General features: G+C 40.7%; 1 protein-coding gene across 2 annotated transcripts in view; it reads left to right on the top strand.

Moving 5' to 3' along the window:
* rai14 (retinoic acid induced 14) overlaps positions 1-26,069 on the top strand; it is a 34,891-nt gene extending 8,822 nt beyond the window's left edge. The window contains exons 3-21 of one of the 2 annotated variants that reach the window (XM_075455093.1): positions 9,014-9,144; positions 11,787-11,875; positions 12,088-12,152; positions 12,983-13,040; positions 13,242-13,312; positions 16,890-16,996; positions 17,119-17,303; positions 17,699-17,724; positions 18,499-18,585; positions 18,888-18,977; positions 19,191-19,316; positions 19,841-19,936; positions 20,461-21,186; positions 21,359-21,807; positions 22,760-22,928; positions 23,031-23,198; positions 23,386-23,544; positions 23,650-23,715; positions 24,167-26,069. In XM_075455093.1, the coding sequence (XP_075311208.1) occupies positions 9,014-9,144; positions 11,787-11,875; positions 12,088-12,152; positions 12,983-13,040; positions 13,242-13,312; positions 16,890-16,996; positions 17,119-17,303; positions 17,699-17,724; positions 18,499-18,585; positions 18,888-18,977; positions 19,191-19,316; positions 19,841-19,936; positions 20,461-21,186; positions 21,359-21,807; positions 22,760-22,928; positions 23,031-23,198; positions 23,386-23,544; positions 23,650-23,715; positions 24,167-24,253 (2,955 nt within the window). In that variant the 3' untranslated portion in view covers positions 24,254-26,069. The remainder of the gene's footprint in view (positions 1-9,013; positions 9,145-11,786; positions 11,876-12,087; positions 12,153-12,982; positions 13,041-13,241; positions 13,313-16,889; positions 16,997-17,118; positions 17,304-17,698; positions 17,725-18,498; positions 18,586-18,887; positions 18,978-19,190; positions 19,317-19,840; positions 19,937-20,460; positions 21,187-21,358; positions 21,808-22,759; positions 22,929-23,030; positions 23,199-23,385; positions 23,545-23,649; positions 23,716-24,166) is intronic. The other variant, XM_075455094.1, reaches the window with a different exon arrangement.
* Positions 26,070-26,505: the final 436 nt, after the last annotated feature.

Raw genomic sequence — 26,505 nt, 5'->3', positions numbered from 1 at the left:
GGTGGAGGAAGGGTGAATGTCTGTCTATGTATTATCAGTCGTTAGCAGGAGAAAGTACAGGGATGATCATGGCTCTATTCAGACTCATTTCATACTGTATAACAAGACTGTGCCCAGGTCCACGAGAGAATATAGTCAGCAAGAGCCAATACTTATCTACAACATACACTATGTAAAGAAAACATATGTTTATATCTGACCCACCGCTTAACACATGAGGAACCTAAAAGATTAGTCTGTCATTTGAGTCAGTGGCAGAAAATCATCTCACCACGTGTTATTTTCGTCCTGTTTTGTACATTACATTTACAATGCTTTAGATCTTGCTTTTGTTGACACAGGAGAAAATTTTAAATTCAGCTCTGAACAAGTTTAAATCAATCCAAGGAAAGTCACAGGAAATGGCTTAAAGGGATAGTTCGCCTCTTTTGACATGAAGCTGTATGACATCCCATACTAGCAATATTATTTATGAACATTTTCTTACCCCCCGCTGCATACTGTGAGCCGAGTTCCAGCCTCGTTTTGGCGTTGAATAAGGTAGTCCGGCTAGTTGGCTGGGGCCACAAAAATAAAGCGTTTTGCTTCTCAAAACAATATGCATTCAAAAGAGTAATACATTTGCATCACTAAATCGTTCATCCAGAAAAAGTCAGACCTCACAATCGCTTGGCGCTATTTTCTCTTTACCTTCGTATCACTGCGGGCTGTGCAGACCGAAGTGCAGACCGAGCAGTCCCCTGCTTCCGAGCAGTAAACACCGTAACAGGTGTGGCTATCGGCAGGTGGCAACCACGGAGTGATACAAGGGAGAGAAAATAGCGCCAAGCAATTGTGAGGTCTGACTTTTTCTGGATGAATGATTTTTTTGATGCAAATGTATTACTCTTTTGAACGCATATTGTTTTGAGAAGCAAAACGCTTTATTTTTGTGGCCCCAGCCAACTAGCCGGACTACCTTCGTCAATGCCAAAACGAGGCTGCAACTCGGCTCACAGGACGCAGCAGGGGGTAAGTCAATGTTCATAAATGATATTGCTAGTATGGGATGTCATACAGCTTCATGTCAAAAGAGGCGAACTATCCCTTTAAGGTCTGTTTAAACAGGGATCCAATTAAAGCAGGAACTGCCTGTGGGATTTCTTTATTCGTTATCAGCTGTATGAAATACAGATAGACTTAAAGGAAGCCTGCTTGTCAGCAAATTATGAAATGCTGCATATGCTGCTGTGAAGCAACTGTGATCCTGGTTTTCTGCATGTGACTGCATGCAGATGTTTGCACGGGGGTGTGCCCTTGTGCATGGACTTAGTTTGTTGTCTTGTGTAAAGACATGAGTTTTGAGGCTTTTCTGCTGCTTGGTGTGGGTGTTTTTGTAATCTTTTGTCTAAGAATTTGTGAGGGGAGATGCATTGTCAGAGTGAGTTTAAAGCTCCTTGAAAGGTATATGCAGTATATAAAGTGCTATATAGCATTACTCTCTTTACTGACAGAGCAGTGGACATATAATCTGCATTTCATGTAGACAAGGTAATGGTTAAAATGGTTAAAGATACAGCTAATCACTGAGACTGGACCAGAAAGAACAGAAGCAGATAAGATTAGGGAGGGGAGTTAAGTTGAAAGGTTGAAGAGGAGGGCGGAGTTTAAGACCACTGAGATGCAACAATGGAGCCATAATAAGTCAGTCATAGGAGGATAACTTGGGGAGGTGTCGGGATGAGTGTGCATAGGAGTAAAATCCTGCTGGAGTAAAAGGGAACAGTAGATGTCCAGGCCCCAAAGTTTGGTTCAGAGACCGGTTGTTTAGTTTGGCAAACTCAATATTCACACTAGGAGATGCATGGAGGGAGGGAGGGAAGGAGGGAGGGAGGGAGGGTTAGACTCAGTTCACCTGAAAAAAACTGATACTTTCCTTCACGAAAGACTTGATGCATTGCACTGCTTGACTTGCTGCCCACTCCTGAGAAGTGTTTGTGAGGCGTGTTTTTAGTTCTCTCTAATGAACGAGTGATGGAGGTGACTGGCAGGTTTATGGACAAAACTTTGGACTGGTTTCCCCAGACAAATACTTTTCCCTGTTAAAAGTTAATTTGACTGTTTTGCTTGGAGCTCAACAGAGTTGCCAGTGAGTCTGTGTAATGTTTTGTTTTTTAATTTGATGCGACAGAACTTCTCCTGATTGTGTATGTCTGTGTTTAAACTGCCTGCATTATCTTGTCTTAAGTGAGTGATGCTGTGTTTTTTCCCTTCTCTGCCGACATTATGAGTAGCCCCCCCAGTGTAGTGAGGCTGGTTGCTTTCCAACCCCAGTAGTGTTTATTTATAGGGCAGGAAAGCCTATTTGTATCCAGAGGAAGTTTTGTACAAGAGCTGTTTTTTTTACTGGAGGTCCCCTTGCTCCCATGTTGGAAATGTACATTAATCCTTCTATATGAATACATTTCAGAGAGGGAAAAAAAGCAGAAAAATAATTTACAAGCTTCTTTTACAGTTTTCTGAGTAAGGGGCACCCTTTAATGTGTTTGAGAAAGTATGTTGTATATACACTCACAAAGTCTGAGAGGAGGAGCTGATGAATGATGGTATTGGTTTTTGTTTTCCTTTCCCTTGTTCTCTCGTCTTTGATGCAAAAGTTGAGTTACTTTCAAAGTAAAAAAACAAAAGCTCAGTATATCTTCATTTTATTTAGAATATATGAATACAGTCTAAGTCATATATTATAAGTTGAACGTCTGGTTTGTGTGTCCACCGTGCTGCATGTTTAGCTTGGGGTAGGGCTCGCAAGCAGGTAATCCAAGAAAAGGTTTGATGCAGTCGGTTTTTACATGATCGGTTTTCATGTAAGCCACTGATGTTTTCCTAACCTTGACCACGTAGTTTGTAATGTGTAAAACAGCGATTAAAGGCACTAGTGGTCAGGAAGGGACTTGATCTGGACTCTCCCACTTGGCAATCAGGTTTGTAGCGCCATCCTCCAATCTCTCTGACCCCCAAATGCATTCGACTGCTAAAAGGACATCCACCCATCCATCCATCCATTTTCTATACCCGCTGAATCCGTCGGTCAGGTCGCGGGGGGGCTGGAGCCTATCCCAGCAGTCATAGGGCGAGAGGCAGGGTACACCCTGGACAGGCCGTTAAAAGGACATTTGAATGGAAAAACATTCTTTTCTGTGTTTTTTTTTTTAAGTTGCAACCAACTCCAAAATTTTGAAGAAAACACAATCCTGGCATTTTATTCTGCCCTCCGTAGAACTGAACACGTGTCATTCAGTGAGCTGTTCAGATTTGATCTGCAAGCCTCCTCCTCCTTATCCAGCCTCCTCCTCCCTATACTCTAGATGATGAAATCCTTAAATAATTTACTAATTTACATTAAAAAATATTGCTTTTTGAAATTTTCTGACCCCAAAGAGGGCAGTATGGAGCCTGATGAAGTCATCCTCAATCACGATTGGTCACAATTGAAATTTATAAGTTAAATTTTTTAAATTTTATTTATCTATTTTCCAGCTTGAGATCATTTTCGTGCTGCAACATTCTGTCTGTAAAACCCAAATGATCTAGTTTCAAGTGAGATATGATTTTTGAGAAGAGGAGAGTAAAGTTGCTGGAGAAAAAAAAAAGTATTCCCATAATCTAAATTGGTTTCATTCTCTCAATGTGAGGCTCACATTTGCCAGCATTGTGAAATATATGGCAGCATCTTTCATTATAAGAGCAACCATCTGGTCTTTGTTTAACTGTTCTGCATACTTACTCTTTTATTCTTGGTTTCAGAGTCTAAACTGTTGTAGGGTGTGTGTGTGTGTGTGTGTGTGTGTGTGTGTGTGTGTGTGTGTGTACTACAGGGGGTAGTAAGCGGTTTCAGCTGTGGCCCAGGAGAAAGGATGTATTGTTTGAGGACATTTGAGCATCGGCTTTGCTGCAGATAAGGGGTTTGAAGTTAACAGCCACTGCTGATCAAAGGGCAGAGATATTGTACATGTGTCAGTCTCTATCCTTTCTTTCCACATTTTCCTTTCTATTTTGTACAGTGTAAACTCCTCTGTATTCTTATCCACTTCCTGTCTGTGCTGCCCTCCTCCATCTCTTAAACAATGAACTGTTCCCCCTGCATAGATCTTATTCCCCTCTGGATTTAAACCCGTCTCTTCTTCCACATGTCTGACCAATGTTGCTTTTGCAATAAATCCCAAATGCAGAATAGTTCTTATTGCCACAAAAGATAAACGTGGGTTAGTGTATTATTTGGATGTTTTATCCAGACATCCTTTTTCTAGCTGACATGAGCTAACGTCTTTTAGCCTCACAGTAGACGAGCGACTTGCTATTTAAAAGATTTAATTTGTTATTCTTGCCTGGCTCACAGCTGAATCTAGTTGTTCTGGAAGTCCCTGCCGCAGTCTTATCTAGAGTAAGATTTCCTTTCTAATTCCGCACAATCACCATGAAATTTGTTCAGATTATTATTATTTTTTTTTTTTTCATTGCAGAATTATTAACTGGAAGTTTGCTATCACTGTTAGTTCAGTTAATCAATGTCAGGGCATCTGGAACTGGAAATTACTTGGATTTCCATTGAATTTGGTTGTAAGTTCGACTTCCCAAGAAGAGATTTGCTTGCTTTGCTTGTGTTTAATTTTTCAGTTGTGTCTTAGTTCACCAAGTGCACAGATTTGATAAGTAATAACATTGATTAGGAGTCAAAGAAAACCCTCTGGTCTCTTTGCTTCTCAGGCTACTTTAATTTGTGGAACTAAAGCTATGTCAGTAAAATATACTGTAGAGTCTGCGCCTCTGGTATTATCTTGAGATTTAGACCATCAGCAAGGAAAATAGCACTGCATGAAAAATCAGTGAATTAATCCCTTTTTATTTAGCCTTTTTTTAAAGGAAAATGCCAAAGTTCTTTATGTTTACTCCCTTTAAAAAAGTGGAGATATTTGAGAGAAAAATTCTAAATGAAAAAGTAGGTTAAACATTCACACACCTTGAACATCTACTTTTTCTGAAGTTTACTGTAAATTGAAATGATTACTAGATAATTTCAATTATTACTATCACTAGTATTACGATTACTATTACTAGTGCTTCTAAAATATAGAAATCGATGCCTGTGAATCACATACAGAGGAAAGGGGAATAAAGACAAGAAGAAAGTTATGGTGGAATAAAATCTGTAAAATGAAACATCATGTTTGTCTTCGAGCGTGTCTCTCCAAACTAATTAATTACTTCTTCACACAGTTGCTGCTCGCTTCCATGTCCTGGGCCTTACTGCCAGCCCCAGGCCTGGACAAACAGGAAACACTTAGTGTTATCAGGACGCTCTTTCTGTGTCTTAATGAGTGTCAGACTAAAGACAGAGGGGGAACACACACCCTGATCGCTCTGAAAACACACTTACTGCAATACAAGAAACTGAAGGAGAGGCAGGCGAACAGACGGAGCCAGAGGAAACAGAGCTGACAACAAGACAGGAAGTGAATTTCACTTCCTGGTGGTACACTCAGAGCCTCAGTTGTCTTCCAGGCTAATTAGTAACCAGTGACATATTTCTATATTTACTTTTTTAAATCGTTATCGTGATAAAGTTCTTAAAATCTGACCCGACCAGCTCCACATGTCTCAGGACTGCATATTTATTGTCCTGCTAGCTCACGGACCCTGATATACCCTACCCTCCTATTCACAGATTTACTGATTGATTTATTGATTTATAGGCCTCATTTTCAATATCGCCAAGTAAGAAATTAAACAAAAGATAAATGTAGTTGCATAACTAAAGCCCCCACCCCTGCAAAAAGTTTGTTTTCTCAGAATATACACAATTTAATCATGGTTCTTAAGCCCTTACTTAAACAAGTAAGCACCACAAACTTCAAGTGACCCTTCTTGCACACATAGTCGGCCACCCCGCTCTGAGAACGTTTTCTTTCACTGAGCTCTTGTTGGATGTCGAGAACTTTTAAAGACCATTTGTTCAATGACTGTTGTCATTGCTGAGGTCCGTGCTGACTCTGCGCTCTCTCTGCCAGCACATGATTATTTCATCAGCCTCCCTGCGATGACACTACTTTAGTATGTGACCGAAACTGGAGCAATGCATTCCGCTCCACTTAAACCTGTCCGGTACAATGTATTGTAGTCTAATGCTATTGATGCCATGCTGCTCTGTCCTGACTGTCCTTCATTTTTCTTAAACCCATTAAAAATCACACAGGCATGTCGCTTGGTCAGGATCAAGGTTCCATTAGTGTTTTCCCTGTTATTATTTCTTTAAGCAATTACATGGGGGTTTTATACTGGTTTTGGTCAAGTTTTTTTTTCTTTTCTCACATGTTGCTTTTGCTCCTAGTGTGACTCTTTTCAATGGTTTTTTCCCTCTATGTCAATCTAGTCCTGAAGAAAATGAGAAATCTGTAAACATTTTCACTCAATTCTGAGACACAAATTTGTGAAAAGTGCATAAAGTTGTGAACGCTTACTAAGTTTGGTTTCTCTGCTGACAGACCACTATAAATAATAGTTAATGGCGTAGTTATAAAAGGGAACAGTGTAGATTTCAGTTTGATAGCGAGAAAGAGAGAGAGAGAATGTTGACTCTCCTCTGTACAGATGGTTGAGGTTCAGATGACGTTAACCCTTCTAAAAGGTTTTATTTAAGCTCTAAATGTCCCCTTCAGTTTCTTGAAACAAACATGCAACAGCATGAACAAATCTCTTCTGAAGCGAGTGTGCCGGTTGTCTGATATTACAAGTACAGTCCTTGGTGAGAGTTTGAGTGTGAGACCCTAAACCAAGAAAACTGAAAACCCGTGGTTTCCCTTCACCGTAAAACAGCATTTCAGCTGCTCTTTTTTTCCTTCTTTTGAGTGAAAAGTGCACATTGTGAGCTAGAATGGCAAAAATGTCCTGCATGAATCAAAGTTCACTTTGATGAATTAAGGCTGTTTACATGAAATACGCATTCAGGCACAATTGAATTTTCCCCAGAAGTGAGCAACAGAGGAGCTTAAGTTCTTCCCAGCATGCATCCAGTGAAAATCATTTTCAGTCAGATGCAATATCAAAGGTTCGATATACGGCGCAGAACTGTTCCCGTCCAAGCATGAATTCTACCATAGTAGGTTGAAGTAAGTGGTACGCTTCATGTAATCATTCTTAAAATCAGACTGCTCTCAGTTTTTAGGGGTGGGTTTGTTTAGCCGCAGTTTCCGGATCACAAAGGCACTCGATTACAGCAGTTGGTTCTGCCCTTCCTGATATCCACAAAATAAGATAAGGAGAGTGCTGGTCACTGTTGAACAAATGCTGCCTCTGTTTCAGTCAAACGTGTTGAATGATGTAAACAAAGTGCTTTTAATGTTCCTTCTACATTCCACTGGATGATTGTGGCAAAACTGAAGCAGTGCGAACTCAGGATTATGCTACTCTATGTCTGATACGGTCTCTCAAATGTCACTATTTTTAGTAATTGATTGCCTCAGCGCCCTTTACGCTGATTGAACAACACATGACTGTCTGTGAGAAAATCATGAGACTTTCTTTGCCAGCAGACAGACAGAGAAACCCTGCCGACTGCTTTGAAAACAAGAAACCCAAACCACTGCGTACGGGACGTGTCCGAATAACTCCAGCTATCTCCTGCTGCGTTGCGTGTCGCTGCTCAGTGATCGGAGCGAGAGACGCTTGTATTTCTTTAAGTTACAAGGGGAAAAACTTTGTCTGCTATTTTCCTTGAAACTGTTAGCTTCTTTTCTTTTGGTTTTAAATGAAAACGTCAACATTTTAGATGAAGTGGCTCACAAATACGGCAAAAATGTCAATGATGGAACTCAAAGCAAAAAACTGCTGTGTAAGGAACCCGAGTGATACACGACCGACGCTGTTTATGCATCTTTTATGTACGTTTGTTTTAACGTTTGATGTATGACAGTTGAGAGTCGATTTTAGCTTTGAAGCCCTAAGTAATCTTAGACTTTTGCATTTTTAAAACAACGATTGACGACAAATAATTATTTTTCCCCCCTGACTGATCCATCTTAACAACCCTGTGGCCAAGGCTGCAGAGCTCAGCGGTCATCCTACTGTAGCTGTTCAAGTGATTGAGAGGATTTTTATAGCCCTGCATTTTTCCACCAGCTGTGCAAAATGTATTGCGGTGGTTGCACTTGGGTGTTTGCCACAGAGGCTATTTACACCCCGTAGTGCTATGTTGGCTTATTGCTCTTTCTAAAATAAGGTACAATCTTCCACCATATGTATTTATGGAGTCACAGAGTTCACCTCATCACGTGAGGGTCACTGGGCTATCGGGTCAAATCAGATGATGTACTTAAACTAATGTGTACAGGTAGTTAAAGGGAGAGGTGACTAATGAACATGTGTTGCTAACTGTTCAGTTCCCTCCTTTACAACCTGCTCCTTTCACAAGTTCCTTTAAATGCATTTGATATTTTGTCTTTAGTACACTTTTCTTTCTTGGGAATTCTACGTTTCTTTTGTCATGGTCTGAGCTCACTGCGGCGCTGCGCTCTTTAAGCTTGCACAGTTGTATCTTGTACCATTAAACTGCTGCGGAGCGAGATGGTCAATGACTAAGATCATGCTCGAAGCTTTCCAATAGTTGACCATTCTGTATGTGAACAGCCTTTCAGTGATGCAAATGCGGGGCCATTTGGTTTGTGTTTGTGTGTGCGCACATATGATAACAAATCTTTTGTGGATGCCAAAGCAGAGCCAAAAAAAGCGCCGTCTTACTCGGAAACATTACTCACATTTTGGGCTTCTCTGCCGTTTTGCCTGTGAAGTTGGATTTGCCGACGTATTCGTCGTCCTAATAATATTCCAGCATACATTTATTTATTTATTCATACATCATCCTTTACAGAAAACATTGACATTTAATATTGCACACATACAGAACAATGGAACTGTGTATTACTTTTGATATCATCTTTCAGTTAACTCTCTTATTTTCTTCCTCTCTTTTCACCCCCTTTAGGCCAACGAGTGGAACAAAAATGACGAGCGCCTCCTTGCTGCGGTGGAGAATGGCGAGGTGGAGAAAGTTGCGCCCCTTCTTGCAAAGAAAGGTGCCAACGCTGTAAAGTTTGACAGCGAGGGAAAATCGGCGTAAGATTATACACAGAACTTTTTAAATTTATTTATTTTTTATTGGTGCTGTATATTTATTGTCGTCTTTGTACAACAACTGGCAAAAAATGATGGAATCGCAACACACTTGGGAGATCTACATTCAGGCTTTTTATTTTGTATATTTTACGCACCCTTTGGCTTTTATGACAGCTTTACCTCTTTGAGGCACAGACTTCACTAATATTCTTTAAATAACCTTCCAACTTTGCCACTGAAATAGAAGTGTCTTTCCTTCAGAAAACTTTTTGCTCTGTTGGACGATGCATTATTAGCCTGAAAAATGACCTCACTACCACCAAACCTTTTGATTATTTGACGAAGAAAAAGTGTCCATAATTTAATATAAGTCCACTTGTGCCTTTTCTGCAGAGGTAATGTCTGCCATCTTCACTTGGCATTTACCTAACATAATATGTAAATTTACAACTTTTCTTCATGTTTCTTTGGAGCTGCGTTCTGTCGTCATCTCCTTGCCCAAAGCAGATTGGTGAATCATCCTTGAATATCACTTTCATCCAATCATCTACTGTCCAGGACTGCTCGTCTGTAGCCCGCTGTAAATTAGTTTACCTGTATTCAGGTATTAATGATAGTTAAAGTTTGGCTTCTCTGGCTGTAAATCTCACTTCCTTACAGTTTGGTCACGAACACAGACTTCCTTTTCTGCCCTTTTTTTTTTTTTTTTTTAAATGTCTCTTGTTGAGCCTTTTCTATTTTCAAGGCTTGTTGCTTTTAGTTTTCTGTCCTCTTCCTCGGTTGACCTGTAGGTTTTAAAATATGCATAGTAAAAAGTTGATTCCATATTTTGTTTTTTCCCCTTGATTCGAAAAAAAATCCGTAAAATGATGGAATCAACACTTTTTTAGGTATGTTTTTCAAAGATAAAATTGCTTTGCGTCATATATATGTGTGTGTTTTTTTTTCTGTTTTTTTTTCTTCAAAATGAAAAAAGCTGCATGAACATCTCTCCATAACATTTGTTGGGGGGTTGTATAATCAGTACATGAATCTCATTACACCAGTTGACCCAAATTCCCTTTGGGGTTAATTAAATGCACAAGAATCACAATCTGTGTTCTCCAAGAAAAAAACAAAAAAAACAGGGTTTACATAGAAATAGATAACAGTGCACAGGGACTTCTGAAGGTGAACCAGAGCAGCGTAAAAGCCAAAGCTGAATAATGTATGAAACTCTGCGTAGTTTGGAAATGTCTGACCAGCCTTAATAGAAATGCTATGATTGTGGTGAAACAAAAACTCAGCAGTCTTGGTGTTTTTTTTCCTTTCACTTCCAGTTTAAAGATTAAACATACCTCGGCACACTGTGTGCTCACAGTCTTTGGCTTATGAAACGACTTTCTTGCTCCACAAAAACAATATTAAAAATGAAAGGCCCTTCTAAAAAAAAACATTTAGCAACCATTCATTCCGCCTCCGTGAAACGCAGTGTTTTCAGAGCGAGTTCATTTCTCCGGAGGCAGAGGAGCTTCTTGCCTCACTGGTTGAGACCGTTGATAACACAGAGGCTCAGTGTTAATATTTGACCTCTTTCTTTTCTGAAACGCAACACCTGCCGACCTCCAATGTGCCGAGAGGCTCAAGCAGAGCGAAGTAGATCGAAATGAGGGGTCAGATGGAGCTAAAAACATATCTGCAGATTTTTCACATGCTCACACAAACAAATAGCCTTTTTTTAAAATTTCTCCACGAGTTCGCATCCTTGACCTTTTCTCTGTGTGAAACTAGAGCATAGAAGCACCCGGACGGGTGCGTACCCACAGTCTTTGTACGTCATGATGAATGTGGCGGTTTGGAATCGCGATCCTCCGATCTTTCACAACGCACAATGGAGGAGTCTCCAGTATCTCTATGGTGATAAAACCTGGTGGAGAGGCATGTGGACATAGTTGTGTGTTGCTTTGTGTGTATTATCCACACGTACACACTCAAGGAAGGAAGGACATGTGTAGTGTTTGTTCCACTCTGCTCACTAAGTTGGAAAGGGGTTTGTATTAATTGCCTTTTCCACACATATACACAAACACATATACTCATCCAATTCAGACTAAGACCAGTTTGTGCATACAGATTGTTTTTGATATTCCTGCGTGGACAGTGTTTCGCTAGTTTAAGTAACATACCTGAACTATGAAGCTCCTGCTACTTTGTGATAACATTATCTGTTACACTTTTTTAAATTTGATATATCAAACGCACAACAATTTATAGATATTAAGATATAGATTTAAGCAGAAATGATATTACTTAGTCGGTTGGCAGTTTGCTCTCACAACCTGAACATCAGCAACTAGAAAGTTGGCCAAGAAATGAAACCGCTTCAGGATTAAAGAAATGTAACATACAGGGGTCGCTGTACACGAACCAGAGCTCCATATTTAACTGAAGGACAGTGAGGGATCTCTGCCATTATAAACCAGAGAGGGGAAGGCAGATAGGCAGGAAAATGATTGATTGCTTTCAACTTTATTTATACGTTTGTTACTTGAACTGCACCAATTTCTTGTTAGTAGTTCTAAACAAATTTCTAATTGCGGCACTGTTTCTACTCACACTCCAAGTCCTGCATTTGTAATTGATTTCATGCTTTTGGTGTGCAGTCTTCACGTAGCAGCATGTCGGGGTCAGGCGGACTGCCTCGCTGCGATCTTGGCTCATGGAGCTGACCTGACAGCTGCTGATGCTGCTGGTACGTATTGTAGTTATTAACTGTTTTGCGTTCTTTGTGTTTTCCATTATAAAAATGCAATGCTGTATCTACTGGATTAACATTGTAGGCCAAATCTACAAAAAGGAAAAAAAAATATCCTGTTACCTTTTTACTCCCTTTTTTTTTTTTTTTTTTTTCTTTTTAAATCTAATCCAGACTTAACTTGGGTCTTTCTTTAATTTTGTGTCAAGGTTTTACTGCGTTGCATCTGGCTGCCAAAAACAATCATGTGGAATGCTGCAGAAGGCTCATTCAGGTGAGGTATAAAGGGTGCCTTTTTAAATGAACCGGATTTGTTTCATTAAAATCTTTTTTTGTTACAAATACGAGCTGGATTCTTCTGGATACACTCCATGTGGTGGATATATATATATATAAAAAAAGAAGGAATTTGTTGTGTTGTGTGAAAGCACAACACGAACCATATGAATCCTACAGTGTGAACTGTCTGTGTTCTGTTAAGATGCCTGAAACCTGACAGTTTCTCAGCTTCATCTCCTCAGTCTGCTGACTGTATGTGCAGATCAGCAGATCTGAGCAGGAGGGAGAACACACACACACACACACACACACACACACACACACACACACACACACTTTTTTTCCTGCTCCGATCTGCTGACCTGACTCCTACATGACAGTCTGCAGCATCTCACCAACACACACACCCACCGGGTCAGACAACAGTCTTTGTGAAGCTGCTACCAATGAATAATGCTACCATTATTCATAAGGTTTAAGGTTTTCGCCACAGTGAGTAAACAATAAAAAGAAAAGACCAAACTAATATATTATTCACTGCTGAATATTTCTGATGCATTTTCAGCTTGTTCCAACATCTCATTAAACTTCATTTACATAAAGCCGCAGTAGTAAACAGTAAACATTCTCTACGGACGTTATTGCAGGAACTGTAACAGGGACTGAAATGCAGCCACAAGAAATTTTCAGGCTTTCAAGGAAAGACATTAGCAGCAGACATAACACCAAATGCATTATTGAGTGCAGGCCACCAATGCAGCTACTTTGAGTGATTTCATTGAATTCTGTTTATTTAATGAAAGTTACTTTCCCTCCACAATCCAGAGTAAGTGTCCCGTTGATGCCTTGGACGGCTCAGGAAAAACTGCTCTGCATCACGCTGGTAAGTGTCTTATTACTCTGAGAGTTAATTATACAGACAGGCTTTTAATGTACTGGAGGCTTAGTCTGCTTTCAGGAGGACATGGGAAAATTCCCTGCAAGATTAGGTTTAAGCTCGAATTTAACTTGCTTTTACTTTACGTCTGCCATATTTGGAATGAAGTGATTGAAAGTTTTGTTTTTTTGTTGTTGTTCTCCTCAGCTGCCAGTGGGAACATCCAGATTGTTCAACTGCTGTGCGAACTCAAGAGTCCCATCAACGTAAAAGATGCAGTACGTGCTTTCATTATTACTTGCACTTTTCCTCCCCACACTTATTTTTTCCTGGCGTGACAGAAGGGGGCCTCTGAAACAGAATGAAGACCACAGATATGTTCCATCGAGTCTCATTCACATCGCTTTCTGCAGGGAAATTTCTAGAAGAGACTGTTTGAGGAATCGGTGTTCACTTTAGATTTTCTTATAGTTTTATCTGTTTATTCACTGTTTGCATGCTATCGAGACTCTTACCTCCCTGGTTTTTGTTCTGTCTGCACCTCTATACGTGCTTTGAGCCAAACATTAAGATTTATCATTAACTGCAGTTGCTTCCTACAAATATTAATCTACGGCGCAAAGGATCTGCGTGAACTGACATTTCCCCTCATTTGTCCCGTGTTTGAAGATTGATTAATGCTGTGTGCATTTCTGTGCGTGTATAAGGTAGAGGGTCAGAGTACTGTGGGAACTCAAGCCGCAGACATGTGGTCTCCATTGCAGTGACAGACCATGCCTGTGGGTTTTACCCAGCTGGGATGTGTAAGCATGAAATGCCTTGTGTGTTTGAAAAAAATTGAGAAAGAGGAGAGGAAAGTAACTGAGATGTCGCCTGTCTATTTCCATTTTACTGTCATGCCGCTGCTGGCCTCTTTAGAAAATAACCCACTCACACAATAGTGCCTCAACGCTCTCATAAAAATGTTATTGCAAGTTAAAATTGATTTCATCTTTATTTTTAAGTGGTGACAGATTCCATGTTTTATGCCCTGTCACTTTGAGAGGCTGGGTTTTCGGGAGTCGAACATTGGATTACTTCATTTACTCAAAGTAAAACTGTAAGCAGGAAACAATTCTTTCCTTTAAAAACGCATGTTTTCTACATTTGCACCTTTCAAACTCGACGGCCATATTGTTGTGGGCAAACGAAAGCCTTCCCCGCTGTTTGTTGTCGAAAGCGAGCTGAATCACGATGTCATTTTCACTGAACATCATTTACTTCTCCCGCTGTAACCAGCTGCAAATGTGTAGAAGATTTGAGCAGATCTGTCTTCTGTTAGTGGACGCCGACTGCAAACCTGGAAGTAGTCTGGTGCATAAAGCTTTTTACGCTGAGGGGAACATGCCAGCTCGTTGGCCTTTGGCGCACATCATGGCTGTATCGTATTTCATTATCTGAAATATAGTTGACTTAAATAAACACACAGCAAGATCTAGAAAGAAACTGAGGATCATCCGCCAGGGCCAACATATTGTGTCAGACAAATGTTCGTGGAAAATCAGCTCTGTGTAATCTTTAATTCTGCCCACACACAGTGGTCATATGCTCCGTATAACCTTATGTTTGCTTTTGGAGAGAAATACTGTGTTATTTCCTCAACAAAGACGAGTCCATCCTTTTGCATCCATGCTTTTACTGACACTTTAACACTTTTCTGTGTTGGGTAAATTCACTTTTTCGATGCTTTTAACGTTTTTATCGCAGGGTTCCTACTTGTCCAAGAATAAATATCATCTTGTTTTCTTTACCCTACAAGAGAGCCATCTTGTAGTCATAAAACTAAGCGTTTCATATATGCTTATTCCAAAAGAGTGCACATGCGTCGACATACAAGTAGGACAAACGGAACCGAAAGCTACGGAGGCATGTTCAGGTTAGGTCTTTGCAAATTTGGTAGTTCACTGTCCTCCGTCTTTAAAGCCATAAATTAGCAAGACAAGATATTCCAAGTGCAGTTTTGTTGATGCAATATTGCCGTTGCCTGAAAAGTGTACTAAGCTTTAAACTGGGGCGTGTATTTTCCTCGATCAACGGGTCTCTCAGACTGAAACAAGCCCTTTTTCAGTTCTGCCCAAGCTATACACTGTTGCACAAATGTGGTTAATCTGGCTTTAAAGTACTGACAGGTTTTAAACGTAACTTACGTTATACACACAAGCCAAGTAATACACCTGTGCACCCACGCACAGAATCTGTTGCCCAGAAAAGGACAAAATGATTTTTGCCTCTTAGATTCCAGAGCAGCAGAAACGCAGACTGGGCAGAGCAGACATGGGGCTGTTAAAGTCTTTAGCAGAGCTCAGAGGAACCCAGAACATAGTTTCGCTCTCTTTAGTCTGCAGAAACAGCAGCAGCCTTGTAATATAAAACACACAGGCTTTGCTTTCCCTTTTTTTTTTTTTTAACTTTTTGGTTTGTGCCTTTTTTCTTTTCTTTTGTTTTACTGTTAACATAAATGGAAATGTGCTTATTTTTTGTTGTGTGCATAATAACCTCACAGTTCCAACTTTTTAACTCATTCCTGGCTCAATCAACATTTTAATGAGCTGAGCCTTCTGGGCCGGAGTTCTTCTGAGGCTGTGACCTTCTCATCAGTCTTAGCCAATCAACTATTTTGCTTGGACTTAGGTAACACGAGGCTATGTTTAGGTTAAATGTCATGGTTGGGGTTAGAATCTGACAATCCTATTGAAATATGTGCTCCTTTTAATGAAATGCTGCTTTAGTCGGTCAACTTTGGCAACCGTGTAATAAACTCTGCTGAGCCCATTAATTTAGCGCCTTAGTTATGTCACTGGGGGATTTTCCCTTAGTCATCTACAGGTGAATACATCTCATTACTCTCAAAATTGTTTGGACAAGAAAATATTTGATGATCCTTAAAACGGTGCCTATTTAGGAACACATAGAGGAACAGTTCAAACTTTGGACAAACCTACTCGTTCGTTCAAAAAAAGGCTTTTTCAATTATTTTCCGAACAAAAATATCGATAGACATGTTACTCTACTGTAAACGCTTAATTATTGGCTTCATGTGTCTTACAGCACTCCCTTTTTATGATGCAGAATGCATCTATTCTAATCTATTCTTAGATGAATACTTGCTTTACAGCTGGTTCTTCCTTTCAAAGATACATGAAACGTATCTACTTCTCCTGTGGCCACACAACTTTTATCTTCAGATGATTTGCACTTTATTCTGTCATTTTTTTTTTTCCCCGACTTGGTTGCCATACGGGTCAAATCAAAGCAATCTTTTTCTGATCAGTCTTTGTAAACAAGGGCACTTGAAACCAACAGCTGCAAATGCTGATGACGTAAAGACATTTTTGGGTTCTTGGAGACTAAACCACATGTAGATGATAATGAAACATTAAAGCATACTGATTCATTTAAAACAGTTTGATCTTATTCCTTGCTAAACTCTATTCAGTCTATTTTGTCAGTAATTTGAGCGTGTCGTGTCTATTAGTCACGGTTTCTAATAGGATCAGGTGTATATTTGTTTTAATTGTGCTGCTGAAAAAAAAAAAAATCAACCATTTAAATGGCATGTACTCAAAATGCAGTGATATTGAAAGCAGAACAACGCTGTCTGTCTAGGAGCTCGGAATTTCACTTACAACAGGACACATTCACCTTGTCTTCACATGAACCTGAGACTTCTCCCACCAAACAGATGGCTGACACACTCCGAGTCAAGGCCCACATCCTGATGACCACAACAATGATTTATCTGTCTGTATCCATACAAATCTGTGACGGTTATTTTCATCATATTGACTGTTTTTGTAATATCTGCTTGTCTCAAAGGATGGTGTCACTCCCTTGCTGTTGTCAGCCAAACACAATCATCCTGAAGTGTGCAGCATTTTACTAGACTTTGGCGCTGAAATCAATACTTCTGACAATGCCGGCAGGTAAAAGCACTGTTAACAGCAGTCTGAGACTTGTGCGACACACTCTCCTTCGTGGCTCGATGTTTAGTTGTTGGTCAGTATGTGCTTCAGTGCGTTTATGTCTGGGTCCTTCTGTTTTGTAGGACCGCCTTGATGCTTGCCACCGAGTTCAATGCAGTGTCTGTGGTTGAGGTTTTGGTTCAGCGAGGGGCAGACCTGTCAGCTGTAGATACGGAAGGCCACGATGTCGTACACTACACCAATGCGTCGGGCAACTCTGAAGCTAAATCTATCCTCATGTCTGCTCTGAACAGAAACCCGCTCTTAGGTGAGAGTTACGAAAGAACACAACACATACAGAGCAAGGTGTAAAACGGTGTGACCCACACTTTTGCTGAAAAGGCAGATAAGTAATGGTTTGGGAACAATATTTGGACGAGTGTTTTTAATGTCTGTCTGCCTATCAGAGATGCACCAACGTCAATTTAGTGAGGGAAAGTGCAACAACTGTTCCAGTCTATGTCGAACCTCATCCTGTAGGTCCTTTTCCTAAGTGACACACACACACACTGCAGATGTGTGCTGCTCTGGTTTCAACACTAAGGCAACACTGCCATCTGTAGGAGAACTCTTGTTACTGTTCGCTGTAACAAGAGCTGAGGTGGTTATTTCAGACTGCTGCTGTTTAACGTGCTTTTCATTTCCTGGTGTCTCCTTTGACAGATGCCAAGTCTCCTAAAAGTCCACAGGTAAGACATCTGTGTCCTTTTCAATGCTTTTCAATACAAAGGCTACTGAGAAAACAGGAAAGAAAACAGCCAATTGTAATCATCTAATAGTGTAAATCTTGAAATATTTTAGTGATCCACTGTGAATTGTTTTGAAAAGAGCAAAGGAGTACTGGGGACAATGGAGGGGTAAAATGGTTAGAAAATATTAAGAGTGGTAACTGACCTCATATTGAATTTATCAGACAAAAAAACAAAAAGAAACAGTTATTTTATAGCCAATTCTAGAAGTTCTTTTCTTTTTAACTCCAAAAAGCCTTCATGGTTCTCTCTTCGAAGTTCAGATGCTTATTGTTAAACGGTTGTTTTAGATCAAGATCACAGGATTTTCTTTTTGCTAAATCCCACTGTAAAGAGGCACGAAGTTATGTACCACAAGAATATTGCAATCAGCAGTGTGGGGAATTGTAACTCTACCTCTTTATCCTAGCTCTGTAATTATTATGTTTTTGTTGCTGTTATTGTTTTTACATAGAAAAATAAACTAAACATGGTGAATAAATAATGCTAAAATTCATTTTAACTGCATAGCTGTAGATCTACAGCAGCTTCACATGTGCATTCATGTCAAATTTCTCAGCTTTGATAAAAGAAACTTCACTTGCCATTTTTGAAAAACACAACTTATTGTAGCACTCGTTGATTTACTATCCTCTTACTAACAAGCACTGAATCCCACCTTTCTTTTTCTCTTTTTGATGCCTTCCCCCTCTGCCGCTTTTGCTGGCTCCTCAGCATGATCAAGTAGCTAAGTTAAGTGATGAGCGGATCACAACTCCCAAAAAACGAAAAGCACCTCCACCTCCTATTAGCCCACTGCAGGTAAATGCATGTCTCTGTGTATCTGTCGGCTTGTATCAGAGCGCCACCCGATATTAATATTAATGCATGTCTGCAGTATGTACATAAATTGAGTAGTTCGAGCTTCACGAGTGTGAGAGTGTATGTATGTATGTATGTATGTATATACAGCTGTATTACCTGATAAGTTCCCCCTCAGAAATAATAAACAAAATGTTTTGAACTCACCTTTAAACCTCAGGAACAGATCTGCTTTTGTACAGACGCTTTAAGATTTTATGAGTAAAGTTCATCCAAAATGACTAACTTTAATTCTTCCACAGAGTTCTGGACCCTCTTCTCCTTCTGTTGTTACATCTACAGGCACTCCTACGTCCAACAAAAGTGACACTCTGAAGAGATTCAACTACAAGGTGACACAAACACACCTGACTCAATAAAGAAAATATTAACTTGAAAGCTGCACGACCCATTAGGTTGGCTTCTTTTTTCCATGTAGGGTTGTGGTGGTATGGAATTGATCAACTATGTAAATTCCTACCATGAGCCTCCGTAAGCTTTCCCCTCTGCCTGTTTTTCCCCTTTCCCGCCACCCTTCGCTTCCTCCTCCTCCCGTCATTTCACAGGAGGACGACATTCGAGGTACAGCCCTGAGAGGGGAGGTTGAGAAGCTTCATGAGGAGAGAAACATGTTGCTGGAGACGATCGACGACCTGAAGCAGATGGTGGAGACAGTGTCTGGTCCTCCTGAGGTGATTAATGACCAACAAGCCGACCGTACGGTGACCTGTTTTTTTTCATGTCTTTGCAGACTTTAAAAACTGCTGTGTTGGCAAGACCAAAAATCCTGAACAAAGTCAATGACCTCGCAGTATGAGTATTTACAAACAACGTAGAGTACTGCACCTACATTTTTAGTTTATGGATATACACCACTCATATGGCTTTCCTTCAAAAGTCTCCAGCAAAAGATATAAAGAAGCATTTTAACATGGTGGATGTAATCCTAAACGCTTTTCTATGGACTGTAAAAAATAATAACTGTTACATTTTTCATTTATTTCCAATAATCGGAACTACTTTTCTAAGGTTAGTGCTAGACTTACAACAGACAACAGCTGAATTTCTTCTTCTTCTTCAGCATTCTTAAAGGTCTCACCTAAGCTTACAACGTGTCCCGACTTGTGTTGTTTGTTTCACAGGCAGCAGTGGTCCTTAACGTTGCCTTTATGTCTCCCTGTGGCATGTGAACGTACGTGTATGTGTGTGTCGACAGGTCAACAAAACAGCGTCTGCATCTCTGGTTTCTGCTCTGCAAGCCAAGATTACTGCTCTTACTTTGGAGAACCAGCAACTTGCAAGCAAACTCAAGGTATGTAACCCACTCAGTTACGATAGAGTTAACCCATAAACAAATGACTGAACATATTCATAGTAATGGCAAGCACACTGTGTATTCAAGCGAGGTAACTGCTGCATGTGGTCACATGGGACACAAGGAGCTAAAGAATAACTTAAAAACTAATCCAAAAGGCCATTTTACAAAGTCACAATACCTTCTTCAAAAAAACAGAATGATTACCACAAGCTCATGCAGTGTAAATATGGGCAGAGTAGCAAGAATGTAATGGTGTTTAATACTGTATATATCTATAACTAGGAAAAAAAATGTTGTCAAACAGTCTGCCTGGTTCCTCCAAGGAAAAAGGAGGAAAAAGGAGAAATAAAATGTCCCAAAATTGTGAAAAAGCCAAAGTCGATCATTGGAGTCAGCCAAAAATCCAAAATACACTGATATAGATTTATTGCTTGAGCCTTTTCAAATAGGACGATCATGTGACTTTTCAAAGCTCATTCCTGAACTTTTCTTTCGCTTCACTCTGTGCTTTCACACAGAAACATCCGTCCCTCCAAGGAAATGAGAAACTGACAGAGAACAGTCGTCCAAGCAGCATGACTTCAAACTCCTCCTTCCACTCCACTCAGGATGAGTTTGATTCACAGACACCGGCGCCCGCCAACACCCACGTGGAAGGAGGGAACCGTCCAGAAGCTGTTTCCGTTCAAGTTGAGAAAGAGGAGAGCGAAGCAGGGAGCAAGGAGGAGATCGAGCTGTTGGGACAGACACTAGAGAGCCTTAAGATGGAACTGCTTGAGACCAAGAGAGAAAACATTTTGCTTCAAGAACAGCTGAAATCTGAACAAGGCAGAGAAAGAGAGGATGATGGAAGTGTACAAGGGAAAGAAAAAGAGGGTGAGCTGATGGAGAGTTTAGCTGAGCTGCAGGCGAAGCTGACAGACACTCAAGAGAGATACCACCAAGCTATGGAGGAAGTGGAGGATTTGAGAGCGCAGATGAGAAAAAGAGAAGGTGAATCGACACAGAAACAGGAGGTCCAGAAACATCCATCCTCCACACTTGAACATGAGGTAACACAGCTGAGGGCTCAGCTTGTCCAATCACAGTCGGAGCGAGATAAAGCTGCTGAGCGAATCAGACAGCTGGAAGAGGTGCTGAAGAGAACAGAAGAGGACAGACAGATGGTGAAGGAGCAAGAGAGGAGGACAGCAGAGATTAAGGAGCTGCACACGGAGGCACAAGAGGAAGTCAAGGAGCTCCAGGTAAAAACTGTCAGCCTCTGACTGAAAGGGGAACTTTGCCAGTTTTGAAAGTGTGTTCGTGCTGCAAGTGTCAGTTTTTTCACTTTAAAGAAAGAGCACATTCTTCTTTAAAACCACATGCTGTTTTCATGCTGTTCATTAATCCTGTAATGTCTTCTTTCCTGATGTCTAGAAAGCTCTGAAGGGCTTTGAAGAGATGAAGGCTGAGAAAGAGGAGGTCATTGATGCACTTCAGCGGCGCTTGCTGGAAATGTCCCAGTGCTACAGCGAAATGAACAGTCAGCTTAGTGCCACTCAGAAACTACTGGCCGAGGCCCAAGCTGAGATCAGTGCAGCCTCGTCTGCCCCAGCAGAGCAACAAGTCCAGGGGCTGAGCAGTAAGGTGGAGGAGCTGCAGGCGTCGCTGGGCCAAACTGAGAGGAAGTACTCGGCTGCGCAGGAGGACATTACACGCCTGAGACAGAAGGTAGAGGTGCAGGCACAGAACTCTGTTGCCCTTACCGACCACCAGAGGGTTATGTCGTCTATGGGAAATGCAATCAAAGAAATGGAAAGTGAGTTAGAAGCCCTGAAGGAACAGCTACACCAAAAGACCATGCAGGCGGAGGCCCTTCAGATGAGGTAAGGAAAGAAACTGACAACGGAGTGGGTTTGTAAGAAAAATCAAAACTCAGATGCTCGTTGATACTAAAAAGTAGTACCTAAAGGTTGTTAATTTGTAACAATCAATACTAATGGTGCCACCTCTGCCTCCTCCAACTGTCACCCAGCAGAGCTCCTCTGCAGACAGACATAATGAAACAGAGCTTTGGTCATTTCTGTAAATGATCTATTACAAATAAATCATTAATATATCAGTATGAGTAAAAAAAAAACATGTTCTATTTAAGTCAGTTTAAAAGGTGCATGTAAGTTTACTGCTGGTGCACATGTTTCCAGGAGGGAGCACCAGTGCTGCTAAAGAAAGGGTTACCTGGAGCCCTATTTGTTCAAAACATTTTAGGAAAGCCTGGTTGAAGGGTCCACTTGCTCAAGAGCCGGACTGGAGTATATTTCCGTTAGACTCGTTTATGAGCTAGCTCAAAGCAGATTACAAATCAACATTTAAAAAAGTCAAATCAACATCATGGTAAGAACAAGCTTATTTGTTTTTAATCTCTCAAGTTGATTTCTTCATTTTGAGCCAATAGCTAATGAAGAGTGAGGGTTGGAAGTATGAATGTGACCATCCGTGTCTTTGTAAATACTCGCATCTTTTCACTCGTTAATTACATCAAACTTACATATCCTAAAGAGTCGACAAGTTTGAGCCTCTAAGAAAAACGGATTCCATTTAGTTACATGTAACTGAGCAAAAGCAGAAAAGCCACAGTGAGAGCACATTTCTTTGGAAACCCGTAGGACGGGAACTAAGAGTGATTATATCTAGTTATACCTGCGAAACTGACCCCGTCTGCTGTCTGTAGTTCGATTATTTCAGCAAATACAAAACATTGAATTTTTTTTTTCCATCGGCTGGAATAAGTGCACTTAAACTGTCATCGTTGAAATGTGGTTCTTGTCTCACAAAAAGAACGACTAATGAGAACGACGTCACTCCCGATGACTCTGTCTCCCGCGTGGAGCACGAGAGCGTGCGGGAGCGGCTGGAGGGCGACGCCAACCATCTGAGGCAGCTCCTCCAGGACGCCCTGAGGAAGCAGGATGAGATGGCGCTGGAGATGGCTGATGTGTGGCAGAAGGTGGGGAGGACGAATGAGAAAAGAAAAGCAACATGTCCACAGAGGAGCCTGAAAAATCTCTTCAAATGCACTTGTGTGTGTGTGCTCTCGTTCACTGGTTAGGCTCGGGATAACAGCGCAGAGCGGGAAGCCCTGCAGGAGCTGCTGATGTCGAGGGAAAAGGAGAACCAGACGCTGACCTCCAGACTGGCTGAGTCCCAGGATGCTGTGTGTCAGCTCAAACAGCTGGAAGAGAATCACGTTGCCTCTGAAAGAGAAAAGAACAAGAGGGTCAGTAATGATTTGGTAGACACTGTGTAAGTGCCATCACAGTCAGTCAGTGAAGTCAGTTTCTAATGTATTCTTAAGCATCCGTTTACCTAAACTGGATACACTCGATAATCCCATCTCATTTATTCCCTTTCCTTACATTTTGAGTTTATTGTTGCCTCAAACAGACTTTTTTGTTCCCTTTCAGATAGATGACTTGTCTCGCGAAGTAGTTAAACTCAAGGATGCTTTGAGCAGCCTGGTACAGCACTCCTACAGCTCCTGTTCCCCCTCCAAGAGACAGCAGCAAAGCCAGCAGCTGGAAACTCTGCAGCAACAAATCAAACAGCTGCAGTACCAGCTCGCGGTAAGATTCATTCATTCAACTTATTCTTATGTGACACAAAAACAGGTCTTAATATACTTAAACTAAGATGATACATTTTATATTTACCTTGTGTTGCCTCTCCAGGAATCAAAGAAGCAGCACAATGAAATAGTGTCAGTCTACAGGATGCACCTCCTCTATGCTGTTCAGGTGAATATAAAACTGAATTCATATCTGTTCTAAAAGATAACACCCCCCAAATAAAAGACCGTCTCTGAGAAGTAACACTTAGAAAATAAGGACGTCCGATGGTGCTTTGACTGCTCTCAGAAGAACGGTTCAAGTCAGAACAATCGCACTGAAATGTAAGAAGTGATTAACAAAAAGTAGAATTCACTCCTGCAAACGATGAATTAAAATGGGCAAATATTTAGAATATTCGCATTTATTTACACTTTGCAGACTTTAAAGACTGTGGATTTTTCTTAACTTGGTAAAAAAAAATCCTATATTAACACCAGCACATGCTTTTCAATACATTAGAAACCTATGATTTAGTTTACAGCTTCAAATGTGCAGTACTTCTTTGGCTTTTGTTAAAACCTAATGCACAAAACATTTTATTTGGTAGTTTAACTGAAGCTGTGCTGTGTGCTCTCAGGGTCAGATGGATGAGGACGTACAGAAAGCCTTGAAGCAAATCCTGATGATGTGCAAGATGCCAAGTCAAGCCAAGGAGGCCTGCTGAGACGCAGTCGGGGTGGCTGCAGACGCACGATGTCTTTAAAACTGAAGACAGCCCTACACATTGTGCCTGTGGACAAACCTGGAATATTTGTTTGGAAGGAGTTGGTTTACAATCGTGCATTCATAGCTTATGCTCATTTGTAACCTTTATGATCTCCTACCCCATGCACACCTGTACCCGAATAACCTGTCTGGATGAGTGACAACACATGTATGTCAATACGCGGTGGGATTGGAGACAGAAAGCAGACTCATATATGTGGATTTTGTTTGTTTGTCTTGTTTGTTTGAGAAGAATCCATCCCAGACTTTTTAGATCAGATCAAATTGCCAGCACAAGCAAGAATAGTACACAGTTCAGTTGCAGAATAAAGGCAAAAACCAGTGGATCAGATCCAAGGATCCAGATACAGATCGCATGTTCACACCAGATGTAAACCGGCTTAAAGGTTTCATAAAGCTTTTCAACTCTGATCTCTACATCTGCCAGCTGACTGGTCAAATTAATTTTTTTCCTCGTGTGCACCAGTCAAATTTGTCGCTCAGTCTCTCCACATTAACGCCTCACACTCAAACTGTTCAGTTAGCTTAAATCACATGCATGATACAAGTGTGATAGTTCCAACGTGTGTGTGTTGTGTGACACAAACATGCTGAAAGTGTGCACTCATCAGTCCCAATGAAAACACAGAGTTTCTGACACAAGCGCACTGTTAATAGTATCTATTTAATCGTACAACAGTATTTTTTTTTATCTAAATGGGATGTCCACAGTTCTCTGACAGCTTCAACAGTCCGAGTCTAATATATGACTGAACTGCATTAAGGTTTTCTAAGTACCTGTACTGTAATGAAGAGGTTTGATAGCTGTGTTTCTCATGGCCTTGTGTGTGTTTCGTGTGAACCAGACGCTTTTTCTTGTGTATAACAGCACACTGTTTGTTCTCGTGACTCTCGAATAAGTTCATCTTCCTGTTATTCATACAGAAGGCTGGCTTTAATGATCTAAAAACGAAAAAACATTTCAGTTGTAACAAAGGCCTAACAGTATGCCCTCGACATTTTTTTGTTTTTTTTTCTCTTTTTGACGCAGAGGAAACGCGTCCTCCTCTTGTCTTCTCCCACAGTTTGGTCTTTTGTTCGCGACTTCTTACTTGAAAAGCACGTGTTCTGGCTGAAACCAAATTATGGTCGAGTTCCCCTGTCACGTGCCTGTAATCAGGCAGTTTTTTTACACCCAGCTTCCTTATTCCATCTCATTAATTTATTTACACTTAGCACAAATGGTGTTTTTTCCCTGTCTCTGTTTGTAATGTCCCGTCTCTTTCGTCGCTCCTCTTTAGGTACCGAAATACACTGTACAGTTTTTTTAATACGTGTTTCAAATGTATTTTTCTCTGGATGGGTCTTGTGCAGGCGTCTGCACTCTTTCGACTCCACACTCCTTTTACCTTTAGCACTGTACTTGGAGCCACTGATCACCTTTCTACAAAGCAGTGTTGCACTGCTCCGCGTGCACAGAGCACTGAACACTGTTGAACTAGAGTCAGATGAACCACATTTGGATGTGAGTGAGTCACTCAGGAGCTTTGAACCGTCTTTGCATGTCTTTATATCTTAGCTGGTAAGATATCATAAACTTCTCTTTAGGCCTTGACTGAAATGTTTTGTACAAAGACAGGGAAATCGAAGAAAGCAACTTTTCTCATGGTTGTTTCTTTACTAACCGTTTTGTAGTGATGAGAAACATGAAAAAAAAAAGGTTGCCAACTGTACTTTGCCCACTTTTATTAAATTTTCAAAATACTGCACTGTCATCTTGTGTGTTTCATATCTCTCTCTACACACCGCATTATAACGTAAAGGTTATTGGTTATTTTAAGAATATACAGTTAATAGCAAAACTGCTCGATGTCCGTCATTAAAAGTAAGCATCCACTGCATTTTACGCCAGAGTTTTCCAGAATTTGACAGCATCTCCAGCACAAGACTGCATTCCAATTCTCTCACCACACGTGGTGACGACATGAAAAATCTATTTACCGCCGAAAGCGTTTTCTAATTTGTTGGTTTCAACATTGACAAAAATGATAAAAACAAGAAGCGGACATGGTGCCACCTGTCAAATGGTAACATACGTGTGCTTTTTCAGCACCGACAGAATCTGCTGCATTCCCTACACGCTTGTTGTATGTTCATCAGGGACAGACTGCGCAGATAATAAATGACCACCAGATGGCAGCCTTCCCCAGC

Source organism: Odontesthes bonariensis, chromosome 22 (assembly GCF_027942865.1).
Source record: "Odontesthes bonariensis isolate fOdoBon6 chromosome 22, fOdoBon6.hap1, whole genome shotgun sequence".
In the NCBI taxonomy this organism is placed as follows: Eukaryota; Metazoa; Chordata; class Actinopteri; order Atheriniformes; family Atherinopsidae; genus Odontesthes; species Odontesthes bonariensis.
Note: the sequence above shows the minus strand (reverse complement) of the source record. Positions and strands in the feature narration are given on the sequence as shown.